This window comes from Geotrypetes seraphini, chromosome 6, assembly GCF_902459505.1.
Source record: "Geotrypetes seraphini chromosome 6, aGeoSer1.1, whole genome shotgun sequence".
Taxonomy (NCBI): Eukaryota; Metazoa; Chordata; class Amphibia; order Gymnophiona; family Dermophiidae; genus Geotrypetes; species Geotrypetes seraphini.
The window spans coordinates 210,743,003-210,767,272 of NC_047089.1; the positions used below are offsets into that span (position 1 = coordinate 210,743,003).

At 44.5% G+C, this 24,270-nt stretch overlaps 1 protein-coding gene across 2 annotated transcripts in view; it reads left to right on the forward strand.

Annotated features, from left to right (window-relative positions):
* The first annotated feature begins 1,105 nt into the window (after nucleotides 1-1,105).
* PLPP5 (phospholipid phosphatase 5) overlaps nucleotides 1,106-24,270 on the forward strand; it is a 28,442-nt gene continuing 5,277 nt past the window's right edge. Inside the window, exons 1-5 of one of the 2 annotated variants that reach the window (XM_033949641.1) lie at nucleotides 1,106-1,147; nucleotides 1,483-1,577; nucleotides 4,344-4,452; nucleotides 9,448-9,538; nucleotides 9,737-9,800. In XM_033949641.1, the coding sequence (XP_033805532.1) occupies nucleotides 1,145-1,147; nucleotides 1,483-1,577; nucleotides 4,344-4,452; nucleotides 9,448-9,538; nucleotides 9,737-9,800 (362 nt within the window). In that variant the 5' untranslated portion in view covers nucleotides 1,106-1,144. The other variant, XM_033949640.1, reaches the window with a different exon arrangement.

Genomic DNA, 24,270 nt, shown 5'->3' on the forward strand with positions numbered 1-24,270 from the left:
TCCTCCTCTCCCTAAGATATCCTACATGCCTGTCCCACACTTTCTTCAATTCAGTCACAGTCTAAGAACCATTACTATAAACTGTAACCTACAGTTGTAGGATTTTTGTGTGATGGTCACAGTTGTTGTGTTTAATTATCAAAATATTGGGCGGGGAGAGACTGAGGTGGGGCCCTGAAAGATAAATGACTGGGGGAGAAGATTTTCTCAGTTGCAGCACCCACATTGTGGACTTCTTTATCCTTACATCTCTGAGAAGCAACAAGAGCATACGCTGGTAGGCCTAGTCTCAGAGCGCTGGTCTTTGACCAGAGGGCCGCTGTGTGAGCGAACTGCTGGGCATGATGGACCACTGGTCTGACCCAGCAGCAGCAATTCTTATGTTCTATAGAAAAATTTACAGACCTTTCTATTTAAGGATGCCTATGGTAAGTGATTGCCATACATTAAAAAGGAAGCGCATCTCCCCCTCCTACTGTACTGACCTTTATTGTCTCTCTCTTCTATTGCCAATTGTATTTGTTCCCCTTTCCTCTATGTTTCAATATGTCATTTAAGTCCGTTGTTGTCCAATTAGCCCCCCCCCCCTTGATTTTATCTGTTCATGACTTTGTACACCACTTAGACAACTTTTTAAGCGGTATATCAAATTTTAAATAAAACTTGGAATAAGGCCTGGTGAAGGCCCGCAGTTGCACTGGCTTTGCACTTTTTGGTTGAAGGGGTGAAAGAAAACCATTTTCCAGCCACCCTGCCCGCTCCAAATCTAGTTGCTGTTGGGCAAATAACTGGGGGGGGCCAATGCCCTAACTTCTCCAAAAGAGAGACTCCTATGATCTAGATACACAGGTTCCTTTCAGTGCCACACACTGTATAACAGCCAGTAAAGTTCCTGTCTTTGGTGGGTTTAGAAAGATTGCTTTGATTTTATTGCCAACTAGATTTTTTTGTTGTTGTTGTGGTTCCGTTTGCGCTCGGAAGGTGTACGTTGTCTCGCTCCTGCAGTGCTCTCTGGGACCGGCGGGGGGCAGTGCCGCCTTCCCCGCTCTCAGCTTCCCGGTGTCCCTCTTGCACTTTTCCCCTCCGCGCGGCGGCGGCTCCTGTGGCTGCCACGTCCGCTAGTAGGAGTGATTCCAGCAGCACCATGGTGAAGAGACGCTTCCGCCTCCTCTTCCACGGGGCTCCACCATAATGAGACTCCGTCGCCGCGTCCGGAGCGCGAGGCTTCGCGTCTTTCTCGCCGGGGTTTGCGGCGGGAGCTTGCGAGAAACAGCCGGTGCTAGATTCTAGACTAGGTCTCCGCCGGCAGTTCTCTCGCTAATCCCCGTAATGCTTTCGGTGCGTGGCGGCGGGTATTGGGGCTCGTCGGCTGTGGTGTGAGGGTAGATGAAAGAATACTGGAAAGTCCTGCGCAGCCGTTGCCTCTCGTCCTAGCCAGGAAAAGTTTTGAACTCCAATTCTTTCGCACTTGTTCTCTCCTAGAAGCTGCAGCCGCTAGAGAAGAAGATGAGGAGGAAAGTGCTGCTGGATTTCGCTCTGGAAGTGGCCGTCAGGATTCTGCTCTTTGGGATCTTCCTGTAAGCAAAAAATAACAAAACAAAACCCAAAACTATATGTGTCACCCCGAGGTCCGACACGTTTGTGGGTTGTCATTTATTATTAATAACAAGGCATGCATATTAAAGTTTTGAAATTGCAGCAAAAGCATCTGTTCCAACTGCAGTGCGAAGATGTTGCTACTCTCTCCCCTCGAAAAGCAGAAAAATAAGTGCGACGTTTCTAGATATCAGTTCAAGCCCTCTCCCTATTTCTTTTCAAAAGATGGCAGTGTTGGTCTTCTACCCCCTCCCCTGATTCTCGCATCAAATTTGAAAAGTGGGAACCCCTTCCCCCTTGGGCCCTGTGCCCATGCAAAGGTTTTTAAGAACTAGATCATCCCTTAAGAAGTTATAAGGGTGGGAAGTGAAGCAATGCACATAATCCAAATTAATAAACCAGTTCTTCACTATTCAGAAGCTTTGAGCTATTCTCAGGCACTCAAAACTTTATCCAAAGCCATTTTACCAGAGATTTATAACAAGGCCTAAGCTATAATCATACTTTATGTGACTAGGAGTCCCAAATAGATAAGTGATTCATAGTTAAATAAGTCGTATAAAGTATGATTACAGCTTAGGAGGAAATATTTTTTACTCAGATAATAGTTAAGCTCTGAAATATATTGCCAGAGGTTGTGGTAAGAGTGGATAGCATAGCTGGTTTTAAGAAAGTCCATACTCTGTTATTGAGAGAGACAAGGGGAAGCCACCGCTTGTTTAGAATGTTGCTACTCCATGGGTTTTGGCCAGGTACTAGGGACCAGCTGTAACAGATCCAAAGCATCAAGGGCAATTGCAAAAACCAAAATAACAGGCACTATGGTTTTTATTTCAAAGTCTAGCCAGGGAAATTATCTCTTTCCTGACTATAGTCATGTTCAGTATCTCTCCCTCCCAACCTTTTAGCAAATGGCCAATTATAGCAAACAGCCACAGAGGTCTCAGCAATACATGCAGAGTACAAGTTACAGATTGTCAAAAATAAAAACACCCCCCCCCCCCCCCCACCTACCCTCTACTTATCTTAAATCCACAGCATCCACTCTTTTGGAATTTATTTCTTGAGGACCTGGCAGTCAATCCATAGCCTTTTTTTTTTCTCTTTCCCAGGGAACAGGCAATTGGGAGGAACTTCCTGGTACATCCTCCTTTGGTTGCCCCTAATCTTAGGACAGAGAACATATTTTATTTAGTCCCAATTTTAGGCTAACTTAAGCAGCAGAACATTGGTCCACCATCCCGTGCAGCAAGTCCATCCCAGGTCCCTGCTGACCTCTTCTTTCCTCTTCCTTGGTCTTCAGTGACTGCTGTCTACATGCAGTTCATGAGGTCAAAGGAGAAAGGAAGTTCTTGCTTGCTGTACAGCACATCCAGTAGATCAGTTGACCAGTGTGACATGAGCTGACCTCTATTGGCACGTGCTGTGCATCTGTGATAACGAGTGCCAATGACTGCCATAGCATTGGGTCTGGAACTCTGAGTCCAGCTGGGATGATTTCTAATTCAGGCTGCTGCTGCTGCTGTCGTTCCCCCCCACCCCCTCCAAATGGTGAAAACCGGACAAAAGAAGGAAATTGAAAAAGCTGCCCAGATGCCCAATGGGAGTGCCAAAAGGGGGATGTGTCTGGGGAAACCCTGACATATGGTAACCCTAATACTACTTGCACAACACACAGGGTAACTTATGTCAGCTAAATAAACTGCATCAAAAACCTACTCTTGACAAAATAACTTAGGTACTAGGGAGAGTAGGCATAACCTAAATTGATCAATCCTTTTATCCAAAACGAGCCTCAGAATTAAAGGCACGGCCCAGAACGCCAAAGCCCTTGTATTCAGCTACACAGCTGACCTGCTATAATCATCAGCTCCTCTTACAGCCAGCACATACCCAGGAAAAATCTCCACCCATGGGAGAAAAAAATCTGTGGTGTTGCTGGAAGGTCCCGGGACTGTGCAGCTAAGTACTTGGCTTGTCTGTGTGTTTGTTTTGTTACATGTATGTTCTCTGTATTACCACATTCTTAGACATTGGGGAGTTTAGTGCTTTTTGATTTTGATTTTGTCTCTACAGCTAGCAACACCACAGGTTTTTTTTTCTCCCATGGGTGGAGTTTTTTTCCTGGATATGTGCTGGCTGTAAGAGGAGCCGATGATTATAGCAGGTCAGCTGTGTAGCTGAATACAAGGGCTCTGCGTTCTAGGTCGTGCCTTTAGCTCTGAGGCTCGTTTTGGAGAAAATGTTATGCCTACTCTCCTTAGTACCTAAGTTATTTTGTCAGAGTAGTTTTTTAACCCTAATATCATAGGAAAAGCTAGAATAGAACCTAGATCAGTTAGTCCAATATTGAGAAAACAGATTGGATTCACTTAGGTCCTGTGTACTAAGCATATTTCCCCTTTACTATATAGGCCTTTCTGATCTCCCCTGTGCTGTGATGCAGAGCTAGTGTTGAAATAAAATATATGGTCACACTAACTCTGCTTCAGTGCAGAGCAATGCTTAAAAGTTGATTGTACTGCTTTTATAATAATCCATCATTTGTAAGACTACATTATACCTGTGCTTTTTTCTTCCATCCCAGTCACTGCATCTTTACTGTTCTGATCTTCTCTTCCTCCCCTGCCTCTTAAGCAGATCTGAGACTTCATGAAATGTTTTTCCTTTTTAGTCTTGCTCTCTATGTAATGTTACAGAGCCATTAAAAATATGTCTTAGACTACGACTGTGTGGTTTTCTTTCAGGGGGACTGAGCTCTTGACTCCTTTCCAGCGAGTGATTCAGCCCGAGGAAATGTGGCTGTACAAGAACCCCCATGTAAAGACAGACTATGTGCCTACCAGATACATGTTTGTACGTAGTAACTGCATACTATTCATTTTGTTCACTAATGCTGTGTGTTTTCTGGGTGCATTACCCTGGAGAGCTTTTGTGCCTTCTCATTCTCTCTGGCCTGTAACAGCTGGCGGTGTTTGGATGATTGCACAGTGGCTATCTTGGGGAGATTTCTTGCATATGATGATTCCAGAGTGGATACAGATTTATCACTATCAAATGGCTTATTAGCTGAATATCTGATAATCTTAAAATACAATTTCTTGTACAATCCCACTTTATTCTGGGATCAGTGGGTTATTTTCCTCCTATTGCCAGGGATCTGTAGGAAACCTCAAAATATTTGAAGCTTTTACTCCCACCCCCTCACACCTTACCACTGAGCATGCTCTTGTGTACTCCAGTTTCAATTCTTACAGGCCAGTCTGTAGGAGCTTATCTTTCCTGCTTTTGGCTTCCTCTGGTTCGAGGGAGCAGGACCGGGTGTTGTGGTCTTTAGCTGTGCAGACTTCTGTTGCAGTATTTGGAGGCTACCATTGAGTTTGGCCTCTCTAACCACCAGTTTGGTCTGGTGGGTTCAGCCCGCAAAGGTAGGCCAGCCTCTAAGGCTACCATTTACAAGTGGCTTCGCATGGCCATTTCCGCGACTTACATACCGGCTGGGAAGAGCCCCCCCCACACTAGGGGTGTGGGCTTCTTCAACCAGAGGAATTTCCAGCAGGGGAGAGCCGACGGAGGAGGGCTGCAGTCTGGCCATCGGACCAACGGTCAGTTCGGGGGCCCGTTCCAGCGGGGCACCTGACACTGTCTTTGCTCCTCCTCCATTCCAGCAGGGGAGAGCCGACGGAGGAGGGCTGCAGTCCGGCCATCGGACCAACGGTTGGCTCGGGGGCCCGTTCAAGCTGGACTTCAGTTTTAACTGTTTTGATTTTATTTTCACTTCTTTTTAGTTTATGATATATTTTTTTAATCTCACTCATTGTTTTACCACTTGTTTTGTTTTATTTTATCATTCAAATTTCATTTAAATTTCTCCAGAATTCTATTGCTTCAACGGTTCTCCCTCTGCATCTATTCCTATCTCCCCTCTTTTTAACCTTTCAAATTCCTTTAGATCATTGTAATCTTATTAGTATGTTTATTTTCTTATTTTTCTCCTCTATCTCTATTTTCTTTCTTTATTACTCTTCTAATTGTCATTTTTCCTGGTACTTTAGTTAGATTGTGAGCCTTCGGGACAGTAAGGGAATTTCTAAGTACCTTTCTTACTTATAATTTTAATGCACCAATATATTCATTGTAACCCGTTCTGGGCTCTTTTGGGAGGACGGGCTAAAAAATCGAATAAATAAATAAATTTCTTCTCTTGGGCAGATCATCGGCTGTGTCTCTGGATGAGATTTGCATACTTTACCAAGTTTTGCAGGATCAATGTGACAGCCAAGCAGGATACTGCTGTTGGGGTCCTCTGAGTTGGCAGTGGGCTCATCAGCCCTACTCTGATGTTTTGGGACTGCACTGTTATGTCCCACTGGTCCCTGAATAAAGTGGGGTTGTACAAGAATGAAAGATTAGGTTCTTACCTTTGCTAATCTTATTTCTTGTAAATCCTCACTTTATTCCGGGAACCTGCCCTATACTCGCTGATTTCCGATTGTCTGCCTTACAAGTACAGGTAAGCTAGGTTTCTGACCAGCCTTTATAAGAGTGCCATTAAACTGGGTTTAGCTCTTCATCTTGGAGGTGGGGGGCTCCCTATTTCAGGTACCCCCCTCTGTCAGTGCAGGCTGTGTCTCCCTTTAGCACTGTTTTGTCGTTGAAGTTTTCAATGTTTCATACCCTGTTATTTGCATTGTTATTGCATTTGTTTATATGAGCAGAATTGATTTGCTTGGGGAGTTCCCTGTTTCTCTCTCTTTCTCTCTCTTCCTCTCTCTCTCTCTCTCTCTTCCTTTCTCTCTCTCTCTCTCTTCCTCTACAATGTTCCTGACTGACTGGAGTATACAGGAGCATGCTCAGTGGTAAGGTGTGAGGGGGGATGGGGTAAAAGGTTTTCAGGCTTCCTACAGATCCCTGGCGGGAGGAGGGAAATAACCCACTGGTCCTGGAATAAAGTGAGGATTTATGAGAAAGAAGATTAGCAAAGGTAAGAACCTAATCTTTTGTTGTTGATCTCAACTTTCCCTCACTAGAGGTCTGCATGGGAACGGGGATTGTGGGAATCCCACGGGGATCCCCCTAGGTCAACGGGACTCCCACGGGGACCCCTCCCAGGCCTACAAGACTCCCACGGGGACCCCTCCCAGGCCTACGAGACTCCCACGGGGACCCCTCCCAGGCCTACGAGACTCCCACGGGGACCCCTCCCAGGCCCACAGGACTCCCACGGGGACCCCTCCCAGGCCTATGAGACTCCCACGGGGACCCCCTAGGTCAACGGGACTCCCATGGGAACCCCTCCCAGGCCCACGGGGACCCCTCCCAGGCCTACGGGACTCCCATGGAACCCCTGCAAGATTAACGGGACTCCCATGGGGATGGGCCCGGGGTTCTTATCCCTAGGCCTACCTAATTTCCGGTCCGGCGCCAAGCTGAGCTCCCGAGTTCAAACGAATCAGCAGCAACAGTCTCTATCACGTAGGCAATGAGCTCAGCACGTAGGCACACAGACTCTGTGTGCCTACGTGCTGAGCTCCATGCCTATATGACAGAAACTGTTGCTGATTCGTGGGGAGGTGTCACGTGTAGGCTAGAGTGGGCGGACAGAGTCGTCCTCCTCCCTCCCACCTCAGGACAAACCTGAAATGTCTAACTTTGCCGGTCACACACAGCATGCAGGGCCCGGTTCTGCTGCACAAGCCGCAATCTGTGGCTCAGAGCTGAGCAGGGATCGGTGGATGCCGAAGCTGCAAAAACCCAACGAGGAGCTGCGACCCAGGATCTTGGACTGCAGCAAGCGAGGCTGAAGCTGCTCTGCTGTTACCAGAATGATCCAGCTTTCTGAAGCCCCGTAAGCTTGCATGGTCTGCTCTGTCTACCAGAACTTACCATTTCTTTCCCTCACTCTGGCTTTCTTATTCCACTTCTTCTTATTTCCTAGTCTGTCACTAATTCTATCATCTTTCTCGCCCATCATTCAGCAGCTCCCTTCTATCCAGCATTTGCCCTTTCTCTTTTCTCTCCAGCATCTTCCCTCTCCTCCATTTCCATCCAGCATCTGCCCATCTTTCTCTCCCCCTTTCAGCCCAGCATCTGCTTCATTTCTCTTTCTCTTCCTTCTATTCAGTGTCTGCCCCATCTTTCTCTTTCCTCACTTCCATCCGCATCCTCCCCCTCTCCTCCCTTCCATTCATGTCTTCCTCCCCTCTCCTTTTCTTTACATCCATCATCTGTCTTTTTCTCTCTCCCCAGGCATTCCAGCTTCTCTGTTATCTTTCCCCTTCCATCCAGTGTGTCTGATCCCTCCCCCTTTCTATCTACAGTCTGTCTCCTCTCACCTCCTACATCCAGTATATACCCCCTCCCACCTGACACCTCAGCTGCTGCCAGATTGACGCAAAGCCTTCCCTCTGACGTCAGCACTGACTTCGGGGAAAGATTTCCAGGTTAGCTACATGTGGCGTGCTGCAGGCTGCCTCCAACCCCTGCTGTTATCTGGACTCAAATGAAGGGGTGGGAGAGAGGATGGAGGAAGGGAGGGAAAGAGATGCTGAGATATGGGAGGGAATAGAAAGGGAGAATTGGGTGTGGGTGTGTCAGTGATCAGGAAAGAGAGATGGTTGTGTACACATGGGGAATGGAAGAAAGAGGATAATTTTTGGTCAAAGGGAGGGAGTGAGGTACAGATGATAGAGAAGAGAAAGATGAGAATGAGAAATGTGGTGGAAAGGGAACAGTGGGACAGATTGAAAGGGATGCAAGAGGGAGGAATGTTGGACATAGTGGTGAAGGGAATGGAGGGAGAGATGTGGCATGGTGCTGAAAATGGGGTGATAGAACAGAAGGAGAAATGGGCATGGGGCTGGTGGTCAAGGGTGAAAGATGAGAAAGGAATAAATGCTGGACCATGGTAGGAAGAACCAATGGACAGCAAGAGAATAATTTACAGAAGATGGGAAAGCAGAAAAAAGAAACTGGGACCAACCTGATGGAAAAATAAGTTTCCAGACAACAAAAGTAAAAAATGAAATTTATTGAATAAAATATATTAGCTTTGGGAAATGTATATAGCAGATGTCTTTGTATTGTATTCAAAAGAAAAGGAAATGCAATTTAGGTTTTATTTCTACAGTGTTGAAGTACTTGCTGACTCTTGCTGTGGCTGGTGAGGATCCCCAAGCACCACCAGCAGAGAGCCTCCTCTAGAGACAGCCAGAACTCCCCTCCACCAAGCGCATCCATGAGCCACTAAGGTCCAAGCATCTGTGACTCATAGACGCTACTGCTGCCTGCCAGGCTTAGCAATAGGACCCCTGGCCAACTGCAGAGGAAGCCCTCAGCTGAAAACTTGGGGGTCCTCATCAGCTGAGTATTTCTATTTTATATTTACATTAGAGGCTCTGGTAGAAACCCATTTACAAAGTATCTATTCTTCCGAATTAATATTTCCAAATTAATAAAGTGTCTTTGCTTATTTGTAAATGGGTCTCCACCAGAGCCTTTAATTCAGTAGCATAATTAAATGAAATAACTATTTCTGAAGTTTATACAGATGGGTGGGGACGGATGGGATTTCTGTCCCTGTGCAACTCTCTACCCCTCCCTCTTAGGAGAAAGAAAGTTGAACTTTCAAACTGTTACTTAGTTGACAATAACCAGGATGCTCTGTGTGGGCATGTCAGTTGTAGAGCTGTGCAGAAAAGCAGATATTCAGAAAAAGGGTTACTATTCTCCTTTAATTCTACATATTTGATATAGGAATTTTCTTGCTGAAAAATGATTTTTGTGTCCTTTCATCTCTGGAACCCATTAATATATATATATATATATATATTTTTTTATCTTTCTTCTCAGCTTACTGCATTTCTCTCCCCCTTATTCTTGATATTCGTGATAAGGGTCCTAAAGAAAACAGAAAGAGGGGACACAAGAGAAGCCTGCATGGGTAGGTTTTTGACCCCAATCTCAGAGCACTGTCAGAGTTTGAAAGGAGGAAGCCATGCTGACTTAATAGTTTGAATTAGTTGTCATATATTTATAAAACTGATGTTAACAGTCAGAGAGCAGAAATTCCTGTTCTAGAATTTCAGCCATGGGTATTTATCACCACCAGGAGTGAATTTTCTGTGTTCCTCTATTCCAGCTGCCAGCCTTACTCTTGCCCTGAATGGTGTTTTTACCAACACAGTGAAGTTGATAGTGGGCAGGTAAGTCAGATGTGGCTTGAGGGTTTCCCTTTTCAGGTCAAATAATTGGGGTGGGTATTGTTTCTGTTCTTTGAGAATATTAATTTTTAAGATACAGGGCTAGAAGGTAGTTGGAATGGTCAGGCAGGCTGAGTATGATTGGATGTTGTTGTTTTTTTTTTTAAATTCTTTATTCATTTTCAAATTGAACAGCAAGTGCACAAAAGAATATATTGTACAAGTTATTCCACAATAGCACATTAATCTCTACCACATAAAAATCTAGTGATGCAAACCCCCCCCAACCACCCTTCCTTTATCACATTTTCAATAGGAATAAACACATATATTATATAGCATATTATAACATATTATATAAAACTAGTGTTTAAGCCCGTTAGATTAACGGGTGCTAGATGACCGCCTCTCCTGCTTTTGAACCTGGGCAGGGGCAGAGGCAGAGCCGGGGCGGGAGGGAGTAACGGTGGGAAAGCAATTTCAAAGCCTCAGCAGCAGCAGCTCCTTGACCAATCCGCGCTTACAACGGCCCCACACTCGCGGTCTGGCTGGCTCCCCCACCAAAGCCCTTCGCAGCGGCAGCCCCTCCCGCATCCGTCCCCGCGTCCCAAGCCTCTTCGAATGCCGGCTCCCACGAAAATGGTACCCCTCTGTCCAAAGCCGCAGCGGCAGCCTCCCTCAAGACACATTTCAAATCTGACATATTGTAATCACAAAACAGAAAATAAAATTATTTTTCTTACCTTTTGTTGTCTGGTCATTATTCATATCATGTAGGGGTCCCAGGCTATGGTTGGATTTTGAAAACTCGCTTGCCAGGGCCCCTTCTTTCTTCTTCCCTCTCTGAGGGCAAAGAGGGGCTCAACAGCGCCCAACCACCGTTCCTTCCCTTCCTCCATCAGGTCAGTTCAGCTCTGTCTATGTTAAAAGCAGCTGCTTTGAAATTGGAGCCCTGCCGCCACTGTAACACGTTCCCCTCTGCCTTGGTCCCGCCCCTTCTCTGACATATGGGACCGCGGCAGAGGGAACGTGTTACAGTGGCGGCAGGGCTCCAATTTCAAAGCAGCTGCTTTTAACATAGACAGAGCTGAACTGACCTGATGGAGGAAGGGAAGGAACGGTGGGGCAAATTTCGGCAACGGCAGGAATTGTTTGGCGGGCCAAGCACCGGTTGTTTACTTGGATTCAATGTGAGCCGGGTGAGGAAGGCCGCCCAGCCTCGCAGCTAGGTAGGGGGACAACAATGGCGCTTATGCTCAAGCCCCCGCCGCAGCTCCTCTCTTGATCCTAGTGTGGTTCGAGAGAGGAGTAATGGCGGCTTGAGCATAAGCGCGATTGTTGTCCCCCTACCTAGCGGTGAGGCTGCGGCGGCCTTCATCACCTGGCTCTCACGGCTGGCGGCCGGCGAACCCTAATGCTGACATTGAATCCAAGTAAACAACCGGAGCTGCCTAAAGAAACATGGTAATAATATTCTGTTCTGAAAGCCCCCGCCGCAGCTCCTAGGCGGTTGAGGGGGGAAGGTTGTGGTCGGAGTTGCTAGGCTGCAGCGGATGTGTGAGTTGCGAGTGTGGGGCCTGTAGCGGCGCGAGGTGGAGAGCAGGCTGTGGTGACGTAGTAGGCGCGCATGCGCACTCGTGTTTCCGCGACGGGATCAGGGAACACGATTTTTTTAGTGCGCATGCGCGTCCTACCATTTTATTATATTAGATTATTCCCAACTCCCTCCCCCCTTTTGTGTGCTAAAAAAAAGAAAAGGAAAAGAGAAGAATCAATGACTATTCATCACAATATTTTGCCAATGGCCCCCATATTTTTATAAAGTTAGTATATGTCCCTCTTTGTACTGCTATTGCATGTTCCATTTTAAATATATGGCATAATGAATTCCACCAAAATGTGTAGCTAAGGTTTATCCCAGGACAAGCAGGCAGCATATTCTTGACTGATGGGTGACGGCACCGACGGAGCCCCGGTACGGACAATTTTAGAGTGATTGCACTCTAAGAACTTTAGAAAGTTCTAGCTAGGCCGCACCGCGCGTGCGCGAGTGCCTTCCCGCCCGACAGAGGCGCGCGGTCCCCAGTTTTCTTAATTCCGCGGAGCTAAGAAGACGCGTGTTTCCAACGGCTGTTGGAAGTTTTTTTCTAAACTGTTCACTTGCCTTCCTGCTCGCGCGTATTTTTCTCTTCATTTTATTTCTTTCTTGTTCTTTTAACGTTTGTAAAAAAAAAAAAATTGTTTTATTTTTTTCTTGTTTTATTGACTACCCCGGCGGGGCCTGTTGGCACCATCGAAGCCTCCGGCTTCGATTTTGCTACAGCGGTTTTTCCCTTCATGCCCCCGTCACCGGGTTTCAAAAAGTGTCAGCGGTGTGCGCGCCCTATATCCCTCTCCGACCCGCACAAGTGGTGCCTTCAGTGTCTGGGTCCGGACCATAGGGCTGACACCTGCACCTGCTGTAGTTCTTTACAAAAAAGAACTTTAAAAAAACCGACAGATTCAGCAACGAATTCTGTTCGGCACCAACATGGAAGTTGCACCAGTATCGACATCGGCAACTTCCTCCAAATCGACACCGACTGTCTCGGCACCGACAGATACATCGCCGACGTCGATCCCTGTAGGTAAGCCGGCTAAGAAGCCTTCCCCTACTGTCCTAGGGCCACCAGTCGAGCATGCAGTGAGCCAAGTCCTGCAGACTGAGCGCCGGCCCCGTAAACGCTCCGCTCCCATTGAAGTCACTGCCTCGTCATCGGCATCGACTTCACCCGAGCGTCGAGCGGCACCGAAGGTACCGAGCAAGAAAAGACCGGTACCGGTGCAATCGGGTCCTACGTTGGATGAGCGCATTGCCTCTATCCTCCAGGCCCAACTTAAACAGCAACTACAACAATTGCTCCCGGCTCTGTTGACACCGAATCCTCCAGTGTCGGTACCCAATGAGCCTTCGGTGCCGACCGTCGATCAACCCCTTTTATTGACATCGACTTTGTCGGCACCGCACAAATCCATGTCCATGCCTATTCTATCAGCGGAACCGAAACGACGTTCTGCTCCGGACACTTCTGAACCGGTACCGTTCTCTGAACCCCGTACCATTCTACACTCCCCTGGTACCGTCTCCAACCGTTCGGGGAAATCGGTACGCAAGACTAAACATGTTGGCACCTCGACTCCACTTTCTCAGGGCCATCTCCAATCGGTACGGGACCCTGACTTGTGGGATGACTCGGATGATCACCTCGGTACCGAGGAAGATTATTCATCTGAAGAGGAGGATCTATCGGTGCAAGACACTGCTACTAAGCTAGAGCACTCCTCATTTACCAAATTTTTAAGGGAAATGTCAGACACCCTTTCAATTCCTTTGGAGTCTGATTCTAAAAAGTCCAAGGCATTCTTAGATGCCTTGGACTTTGATCATCCTCCTAAGGAGTTCTTAAAGTTGCCCCTCCATGATATCTTGAGGGAAACTTTCTATAAGAACTTGGAAACTCCCTTAACCATCCCGGGAGCCCCAAGAAAATTGGAATCTCTTTATAAAGTCATTCCAATCCCAGGATTCGACAAGCAACAACTTCCCCATGAATCCTTGTTGGTGGAATCAACCCTGAAGAAGTCTGTAGGTGCCAGTGTTTACGCCTCTGTTCCTCCTGGCAGAGAGGGAAAGGCCATGGATAAATTTGGAAAGCGCCTTTACCAAAACGCCATGCTGGCCAACCGTTCAGGTAATTACGCATTCCACTTCTCGTTTTACCTGAAGCATCTCATTCAACAGGTGACCTCTTTTCAGAAGTACATTCCGGACCGTAAACTTCCTGCTTTTCAGCAATGTACTTCTAGTCTTTTGCAACTCAGGAAGTTTATGGTCCGTTCCATTTATGATACTTTTGAACTGACGTCACGGGCCACTGCTATTTCTGTAGCAATGAGAAGGTTGGCATGGCTACGGGTCTCAGAACTGGATGTAAACCATCAGGACCGACTGGCCAATGCGCCTTGCCTGGGGGATGAGCTGTTTGGGGAGTCCATGGATACCGCCACACAAAAGCTCTCCGCGCATGAGACTAGGTGGGACACCTTGTTGAAAAACAAGAAGAAACCTCCTCCTCCTCGTCCATTCAGGCAACAACCTTCTTATCAAAGAAGGTTTTCTGCTCGCCTGGCTCAGACTCATCCTCCTCAACCTCGCAGGCAGCGTCAACAGCAGCAACAGGCTCGTCAACAACAACAGCCTGCTGTAAAACCGGCTGTTCAACCTAAGTCTACACAGCCCTTTTGACTCTCTTCTCGAGAACATTGCCAGTCTTCCTCCCTCATGCCTTCTACCTCAGCCCATAGGAGGTCGACTACAGGTTTTTCTATCTCGATGGGAAGCAATTACCTCCGACCAGTGGGTACTTGCTATCATCGCCCACGGCTACTCTCTAAACTTTCAGACTCCTCCACCGTTAAGTCTACCAAAAGAGTCTGCTTCCAACAAGGCTCAGTCCCTCCTTCTCGGTCAGGAGGTTCAATCCCTCCTCCTTCTCAATGCCATCGAACCAGTTCCTCTAGACCAGCAAGGCCTGGGATTTTATTCCCGGTACTTTCTTGTACCCAAAAAAACCGGAGATCTCAGACCAATATTAGATCTCAGAGATCTCAACAAATGTCTGGTCAAGGAGAAGTTCAAGATGTTATCTCTTGCCACCCTATACCCTCTTATCTCTCAGGAAGACTGGCTATGTTCCCTCGATCTCAAGGAGGCGTATACTCACATTCCAATTCATCTGATGTCCAGACAATACCTTCGCTTTCTTGTCAACCAACATCATTACCAATACAAGGTGCTACCCTTCGGCTTAGCCTCCTCTCCCAGGGTATTCACCAAATGTCTGATTGTGGTCGCAGCTTATCTCCGCTCCCACAATTTTCAAGTCTTCCCTTATCTGGACGACTGGCTCATCAAGGCTCCTTCTCCTCAGTCCGTTCACATAGCCACCAATCAGACCATTTCCTTCCTTCGACTGTTGGGGTTCGAGATCAATCTACCCAAGTCACACCTCATTCCAACTCAGCGACTTCAATTCATTGGAGCCATTCTGGATACTGTTCAGATGAGGGCGTTTCTTCCTCCAAACCGCCTTCACACCATCCTTCATCTCTGTCAGCAGGTGTTCCAGAAAACTTCCATCTCTGCAAATCAAATGATGGTACTTTTGGGGCACATGGCATCCACAGTGCATGTCACCCCCTTCGCACGTCTCCACCTGCGTACTCCTCAATGGACCCTAGCGACTCAGTGGTCACAAGCGACGGATCCTTGTTCACAACACATATCTGTGACCTCGTCTCTTCGACAGTCGCTTCTTTGGTGGTTGAACTCATCAAATCTATCCAGAGGTCTACTGTTCCATCTACCTCCTCATCAACTAGTCATCACCACGGATTCCTCCCCCTATGCATGGGGAGCTCACTTGAACGAGTTCCAAACTCAGGGGTTTTGGACCACCCAGGAAAAGAAGCACCACATCAATTTCCTGGAACTCAGAGCGATATTTTACGCCCTCAAAGCTTTTCAACATCTCCTCTTTCCTCAGGTTCTTCTCATTTGCACAGACAACCAAGTTGCAATGTATTACCTCAACAAACAAGGAGGGACGGGATCCCCTCACCGTCTGGAACCCGATGCATTTCTTCTGGATTGGACCAATCTCTTCCTTTATGCATTCCCTCCTCTTCCGCTCATGCTGCGCACCTTATTCAAGCTCAAGAGGGAACAAGCCACCATGATCCTCATCGCTCCACGGTGGCCCAGACAGCATTGGTTTTCCCTTCTACTTCAACTCAGTTCCAGGGAACCCATACCTCTTCCTCTGTTTCCTTCACTACTTACACAGAATCAGCAAACGCTTCTTCATCCCAACTTACAGTCTCTGCACCTGACAGCTTGGTATCTCTCGGGCTGACTTCACCTCATGCTCTCCTTTCTCAGCCTGTCCGTTCTATTATTGATGCCTCCAGGAAACCGTCTACTCTTCAATGTTACCAGCAGAAGTGGTCTCGGTTTTCTTCCTGGTGCCTGTTACATCACCATAATCCCATATCTACAGCAGTGGGCTTGGTGTTGGACTATCTTTTGTCCTTATCTGACTCTGGTCTTAAATCCTCTTCGATAAGGGTCCATCTTAGTGCCATTGCAGCTTTTCATGAGCCGATCCAGGGAAAACCCCTCTCAGCTCATCCCTTAGTCTCAAGGTTCATGAAAGGCCTTTTCAATGTAAAACCACCTCTTAAGGCCCCTCCTGTTGTATGGGATCTTAATGTGGTTCTTTCTGCGTTAATGAAGCCTCCTTTCGAGCCTCTGGCCACAACGCATTTTAAATTTCTAACTTGGAAAGTGGTCTTTCTGATAGCTCTCACTTCTGCCAGGAGGGTCAGTGAGCTCCATGCACTGGTGGCTGATCCACCTTTCACTGTTTTTCACCATGATAAGGTTGTCCTTCGTACACATCCAAAATTCCTTCCTAAGGTTGTGTCTGAGTTTCACCTTAATCAATCCATCGTTCTTCCTGTTTTTTTCCCAAAGCCTCATTCTAATCCAGGTGAACAGGCTTTGCATACCTTGGATTGTAAACGTGCTCTGGCTTACTATCTTGATCGCACCAAACCTCACAGATCATCTCCTCAACTGTTTTTGTCCTTTGATCCTAACAAGTTGGGTCACCCTGTATCTAAACGCACTCTATCCAATTGGCTTGCTGCTTGCGTTTCTTTTTGTTATGCTCAGTCGGGCCTGACACTGGAGGGTTCTGTCACGGGCCACAAAATTAGAGCTATGGCAGCGTCTGTAGCTTTCCTCCGTTCCACTCCTATTGAGGAAATCTGCAAAGCTGCTACTTGGTCCTCAGTTCATACTTTCACATCTCACTATTGTCTGGATGCATTCTCCAGGCGGGATGGACACTTCGGCCAATCTGTTTTACAAAATTTATTCTCCTAATGGCCAACCTTCCCTCCATCCCTCTTTTTGTTAGCTTGGAGGTCACCCATCAGTCAAGAATATGCTGCCTGCTTGTCCTGGGATAAAGCACAGTTACTTACCGTAACAGGTGTTATCCAGGGACAGCAGGCAGATATTCTTGCGTCCCTCCCACCTCCCCGGGTTGGCTTCTTAGCTGGCTTATCCTAACTGGGGACCGCGCGCCTCTGTCGGGCGGGAAGGCACTCGCGCACGCGCGGTGCGGCCTAGCTAGAACTTTCTAAAGTTCTTAGAGTGCAATCACTCTAAAATTGTCCGTACCGGGGCTCCGTCTGTGCCGTCACCCATCAGTCAAGAATATCTGCCTGCTGTCCCTGGATAACACCTGTTACGGTAAGTAACTGTGCTTTTTGTGATTTTTCCAATTATTGGTTATATGTTGGATGGCAACCCCTGTCATAACTAATAAAAGTTTGTTGTTATATGATGATATTTGACTCTTTTTCCTCATCATCATGCCAAATAACACTGTATCGTAAGATTTTCCAATAATGAGTTCACTTGAGACCAAATTGAATTCCAAAATATCTTAATATAGGGACAATAATAAAGTAAATGATCTAATGTCCCAGGTTCCAGATTACAATGCCAGCATTTATTGGACTTAGAACTATCTAGTTTTTGTAAACGAACAGGGGTCCAAAACACTCTATGTAACAAAAATAGCCAAGTTTGTCTCATAGATGCTGACACTGTACATCTCATTCTCCAAGACCAAATTCGTGGCCATTGAGATGCAGAAATTTGATGCTTGATCTCAATGCTCCAAATGTCTCTCAGACCATTCTTTGTTTTTTTTATTCAAGTATCCAGATAATAATTTATACCACAATGTGGCTTGATGTCCTAGGAAGTCTGCTTGGAAGCATAGGAACTCCAGACTATATTGACTGTTCAAAGTCTTCCATTCAGGGAACCCTACCTGAATAGCCTGCTTCAACTGCAACCATTTAAAACTTTGTGTTTTACTAAGACCAAATCTATGTTGCAGTTGTGAAAATTCAAGCAGTTTACCATCCGAAATAACATCATTTAGAGTTCAAATGCCTGCAATAATCCAGTACTTCCAAAGGACTTGAGCTCCGCCAATTTTAATCTTGGAGTTTATCCATAAGGATTGATTAGTTGACTTATTAATTGGGATAGGTGTTAAATTGCTGGTATATCTCAATGTTTTCCAAGTATCCATTAAAATTTTATTTTCCCTATATCTTCTAGGTATGTTAATACTTGGAACATGAACTAAATTCAAAGGCGCCATTCCAAATACAACCAATCTGGTGCATTATCTATGAGTTCTGGGAGGATCCAATACATTAGAAAACTGGTCCTCGACATGGCAGCTAGGCTTCAACGCTAAAAAATGTAAGGTCATGCATCTCGGCAGAGGAAATCCATGCAGAACATACTCCTTGAATGGAGAAACGCTAGCTAGGACTTCAGAGGAACGGGACTTGGGGGTAATCATCAGTGCAGACATGAAGGCTGCCAAACAAGTAGAGAAGGCCTCATCAAAGGCAAGGCAAATGATGGGATGTATCAATAGAAGCTTCGTCAGCCGTAAACCTGAAGTCATAATGCCACTCTATAGAACCATGGTGAGACCCCATCTGGAATACTGTGTGCAATTCTGGAGGCCACATTACCGGAAAGATGTGCTTCGAGCTGAGTCGGTCCAGAGGATGGCCACTAGGATGGTCTTGGGGCTCAAGGGTCTCTCATACGAAGAAAGACTGGGCAAACTGCAGCTCTATACCCTAGAGGAGCGCAGGGAAAGGGGTGACATGATTGAGACATTTAAGTACGTCACGGGTCGTGTCGAGGTGGAAAACGATATATTCTTTCCCAAGGGACCCTCGGTCACAAGGGGGCACCCGCTCAAACTCAGAGGAGGGAAATTTAGTGGTGACACCAGGAAGTATTTCTTCACAGAAAGGGTGGTAGATCACTGGAACAGACTTCCGGTGCAGGTGATCAAGGCCACCAGCGTGCTCGACTTTAAGAATAAATGGGACATCCACGTGGGATCCCTACGAGGGTCGAGTTAAGGAACTAGGTCATTAGCATTCAGACTTAATGGGGTGGGTCAATAGATTGGGCAGACTTGATGGACCGTGGCCCTTTTCTGCCGTCATCTTTCTATGTTTCTATGTTCTATACCCTGATGTAAAATATAGGCTTGATGGTACCTATAAAAATTTGGAAAATTTACCCCACCCTCCTCAATTGACTTTTGCAAGGATACTAAAGCAATTCTAGGCATTTTACCAAGCCAAAGAAATTTCGTAAGAATACCATTAAGTTTTTTATAAAAGGACCGCTGAAAATAAATCGATATCATACTCATTTGGTAGCAAACCACAGGTAAAATCATCATTTTAATAGTTTGAACTCTCCCCCACACCAAGAAAGATGTAAAGGATTCCATTGCTTACATAACTCCGTAACTCTTTTTAATACAAATTTTTCATTTTCCTTTACTGTATCCTCAATTGTACTTTTAATTTGAATACCAAGATACTTAAATCCATCCTCTTTCCATATGAATGGAAAAGAATCAAATAATCCTTTTAAACAATAACCATTTAAAGGCAAAATTTCTGATTTACTCCAATTGATTTTATAACCTGAAAATTTACCAAATGTATCAATCAATTCCAACAAACAAGGTAAGGTAGACTCTGGATTTCTCAAATAAAGCAGAATATCATCTGCATATGCCGAGATCTTATATTTCATATCAGAATAAGGAATACCCTTTACCCCTTTGCTTGTTGCATAGCTAACAATAAGGGTTCTAATACTATATCAAATAACAAAGGAGATAAAGGACAACCTTGTCTAACTCCCCTCTGCAATTGAAAACCCTCAGACAATGTATTATTAATATTTAATCTTGCAACAGGGAAGCTATACAATGTTTTTATCATTTGTATAAATCCAGAACCTATGCCAAACCAATCTAAAGCTTGATACATGAAATTCCATTCTACCCTATCAAAAGCTTTCTCTGCATCTAAAGAAACAGCAAAAGCCGGCTCTTCCAACTTTTTTGATAAATTTAACATATGGAACGCTAATCTAGAGTTATTAGAGGAATGTCTTTTAGCAACAAACCCAGTCTGATGCATATCTATAATATAAGGGAGAGCTTTAGATAATCTCAAAGCCAAAATTTTCGCCAAAAGCTTATTATCCACATTTATTAAAGATATAAGCCTGTAGTTTGAAACCAAAGTGGGATCTTTGTTTGGCTTAGGCAAAACAATTCAGCCATAGTACCCTTAATATGACCTTTTATAAGTTGTGTCTGATATAAATTTAATAAAAAAGATAAAAGGACATTTTGAAATGTTTTATAAAATTCTACCATATATCCATCACCACCTGGAGCGGATCCAACTCTAAGAGACTTCAACGCTGATTCTAATTCTTTTAGAGATATAGGTTCTTCTAAACTTCTTTTTATATGTTCAGGAACCTTAGGTCCAATAATTAAATCTAAAAAATTTAATCTCCATATAAGACTCAGAAGAATACAGGTCTTTATAAAATTTCAGAAACTGCTTTAATATTTGATCAGTTTGATTATTTATAATACCTTTATCATCTTTTATTGCATTAATGTTGGTTCTTCTTTTCTTTGCCAATAATCTTCCCGCCTTATTAGAATTTCCATAATACATTGTCTGTTTGGAAAACAATTCTCTTCTTATCATTTTTGAAGCTAATTCATTATATTTACCTTTTGCTTTTAAAAGAGCTTGCAATATATCATGGTCCCATTTACTTATCAATTTGGATTCTAATATTTTAATTTCTTTTTCTAAATTCAAAAACTGCTCTTTAATCTGTTTCCTAATATAAGCAGAATAGGAAATAATATATCCTCTCATAGTCACCTTAAAGGCATCCCATAGATTTTCAATAGATGTATCCCCTAATAAATTAAATTGAAAAAATTCCCTAATTTGTGCTTTGAAATCTGCCAAAAATTTGTCATCCACAAGCAATGCATTATCAAATCTCCATAGAGGTCTTCTATTCTCTAATTGATCTAATTGTAATTCAGCCCATATTCCAGCATGATCCGAAATAATAATTGGATCAATGGAAGCTTTAATCACATGTTAAAAGATGGACATACAATCCAAACTCTAGTTAATATTGAAAATAAAGTCTTAGTGTTTCCCAGCTAGAATAAACATTTCTTCCTTAAGGAGGAAAAAGGCCTCAGAAGCCGCGGTGAGCAACGCTACCCCAGAGCTGTGAAGGAGAGAGCTTTAAACAATACACAAGCTCCCCTGCACACTTCTATCACTGGCCAAAAAAACCCTCCTTATTGAGTCTTAAGCATACATTTCAAACGCACTCACAAGTGACAAAAGGTAGAAAAGTACTTATTGCTTTTACCACATGCTGTGCTTGCTTCAGTCTGTACTCATTTCAGCTGATGGTGGCTATCGTTTCACGGTCTAACAACCGTTTCATCAGGGCACTGTTAGGCAGTAGCGCTGTGAAGCTGTATGTAGGAAACTGGAGTTTGGATTGTATGTGTTTATTGGTTCTCCAGTTCTTCCTAGGTATTTAGAATTTGTGACTACAAAGGTTAAAAGATGGATGCACACACAGATGAATTAGCTATGTTGCTAGATGATTGGGTTGATTGGTTTCAGCTGGAGAAGAGTAAAGATAAATAGAATGTACACATCCTTGGATGAAGGAGTGAATGAATGATCAACAAAAAAAGAAATCCCGTTGCCGGTATAAAATGGTGATTTTCTATTGAGCACTTCTCTAGACTTCTTCGTGCCAAACCCAGAAAAGACCCATCAAAAAGGTCATCAACTAGACCTAGTAACCTTCTCCTCCAAAAAACTAGTCTATCTCAAGATTCTCTGGGATCAAGCCACTTGGACCGATTCCTTATGGTCAGACCACCGACTATGCAATTTCCAACTTAGCTGGCAAACAAGACGTCCCCCCATCCAATCCCAAGGTGGCAAAAAGGAATAAGAAAGTGGTAGCCACTAGAGGCTTGGTAAATCCCGTGGAATTCTGGTCACACTATGACATCTCTTCCAACCCAGACCCCGACTCATTTATGGTAGACTCCTGGACCAACACGAGCATGCAGATCCTAAATAAAATGGCCTCCAAAAAATCAAGGAAAATGAGAAACAAAAATTTGGATGGCTGGTTTGACGCTGAACTAGGAACGGTGAAACGGGAGTTACAAAAACTTGAAAGACAATGGCTGAAATCTGGAGATAGTAAAGAGAGAGTGAATTGGAGAACAAAATTAAGAGTATAAAAAACTTATAATATCTAAACGCACTAACTTTTACGCACAAAAAATTGCTTCTCCAAACACAGACATCAAAAATCTTTTCAAAATAGTCAACAATCTTTACGACATTCAGACCTTAACCCGCCCCACCTTAGACTCCCCACCCTCGACCAATGCCCTGGCTGAGTTTTTCAACAACAAAATCTCCAACCTGAGATCCACCCTATCGGTCGTCACAACCAACCATTTGAACTACCCAGTTGCTCAACTCAAAGACGAACCCAGGGCAGATTTGATCTGGAACAATTTTACCACCCCTACCTGGCAACAATTCTGCAAATTTTACTCAAAATACGCTGATTCCTATTGCAAATTAGACTGTTGCCCACCAAATGTTATGAAAGTTGCCCTGGTCTCCTTCAAAGCCAAGTTACACGCTTGGCTCTCTTCCCTACTTCTGTCGGGCACATTTCCTGAAGTCCTAGGCCAGATCCTGATCACACCGATTTGTATAAAAAACCCAAAGAATCTGTCAAGCTGACATCAAATTACAGACCCATCGCGAGCATTCCCTTCTTTGTTAAGCTGATGGAAGGTCTGGTCAACCAGGATTTAGTAACCTATCTGGATAAATGACAGCCAGCCAGGCTTTCGTCTCAGGCATAGCATTGAAACTATTATTGCCTCTCTGCTAGATTCCCTCCACAACTTATTTAGCCAGGGCTCAAGTGCACTAGTCCTGCAATTTGATTTAAGTAATGCCTTCGACTTAGTTGATCATGCTATTCTTTTGGACTGTTTGGAGTCAATTGGTCTCTCTGGTAACGTGTTAAAATGGTTCCAGGGTTTTTTGAGTAAACGATCATACCAAGTTTACAGTGACAATACTCATTCCTTCAGGTGGGTAAATTCGTGTGGAGTCCTGCAGGGCTCCCCCCTATCCCCCACACTCTTCAACATTTACCTGGCCACACTGGGGAATGTATTGCAAAGTTTAAAAATCAAATTTTACATCTATGCCGACGACATCACTATAGTCTTTCCCCTAACAAATCTAACTCCCGAGACGAAGAATCACCTAGCATCTATCTTAAAGCAAATCGAACTAAGGATGGCGGAATTCAAATTGAAACTCAATTCAGAAAAAACCTGGCTAGTCCTAATGACAAAATCAAAGATTCATCAATTTCCTTGAATGATCAAGTCTTACCTATTACAAATTCCATAAAAATTCTGGGAGTGACTCTGGACCGCTACCTTACCCTTGAAGCACACACTGACTCACTGGTCATAAAAGGCTTCTCAATATTATGGAAACTAAGAACCATCGGCAAATACTTCGATGCAATCTCATTCCGCTTACTGGTGCAATCCTCCATTCTAAGCATACTCGACTACTGTAACATCATTTATTTGGGGTCTTTCAAAAAAACCTTCAAAGACTCCAAATCATCCAAAATTTGGCAATCCAATTGATTTTCGGGTTAAAAAAATGGGAACATATAACGCCCTATTACCAAAAACTCCACTGGCTGCCCCTTGAAGCAAGAGTGCTGTTCAAATTTGCCTGTCTCTGTTTCAAATCCGTTCTTGGTTCGGCCCCCCATGTACTTGGTTCCCCATTTTAACCAGACCCACACGCAGAGTCCATCTGTTTAACCATCCAACACTAAAGACCTGCCATTACAAAAGATACCTGAACAGAACACTTGCTTTCCAAGCAGGTCAACTGACTGGGCAATATTATCACACACTCCTCATCCTACCTAAGTTTCAGAAAATTAGTAAAAAAAACTTGTTTAATCGATTTGTAAGCTAAGATCTCTTAAGCCTCATCTCTTCAACGCTAACCAAATTGTCTCCCAAGATCTCCTATGCCTTACCTCTGTATCCTGCTTACCTGTATTTTGATAACTTTACATTGTACCTACATTCACTGATTGTCCAGCTCTTCTTTGTTGTAAACCGCCTCGAACTACTACGCTTTGGTGGTATATAATAAAATTATTATTATTATTATCATTAGTTAATATAATTTTTGATATATTCGTTGAGATAAGATTTCTTTTTTTGTTGATTGTTTTGAGGTGAGAAATCCTGTTTTCAATTATACTCTCCCATTTCTTAATTACTTTGGCGTGAATGAATGGACATGG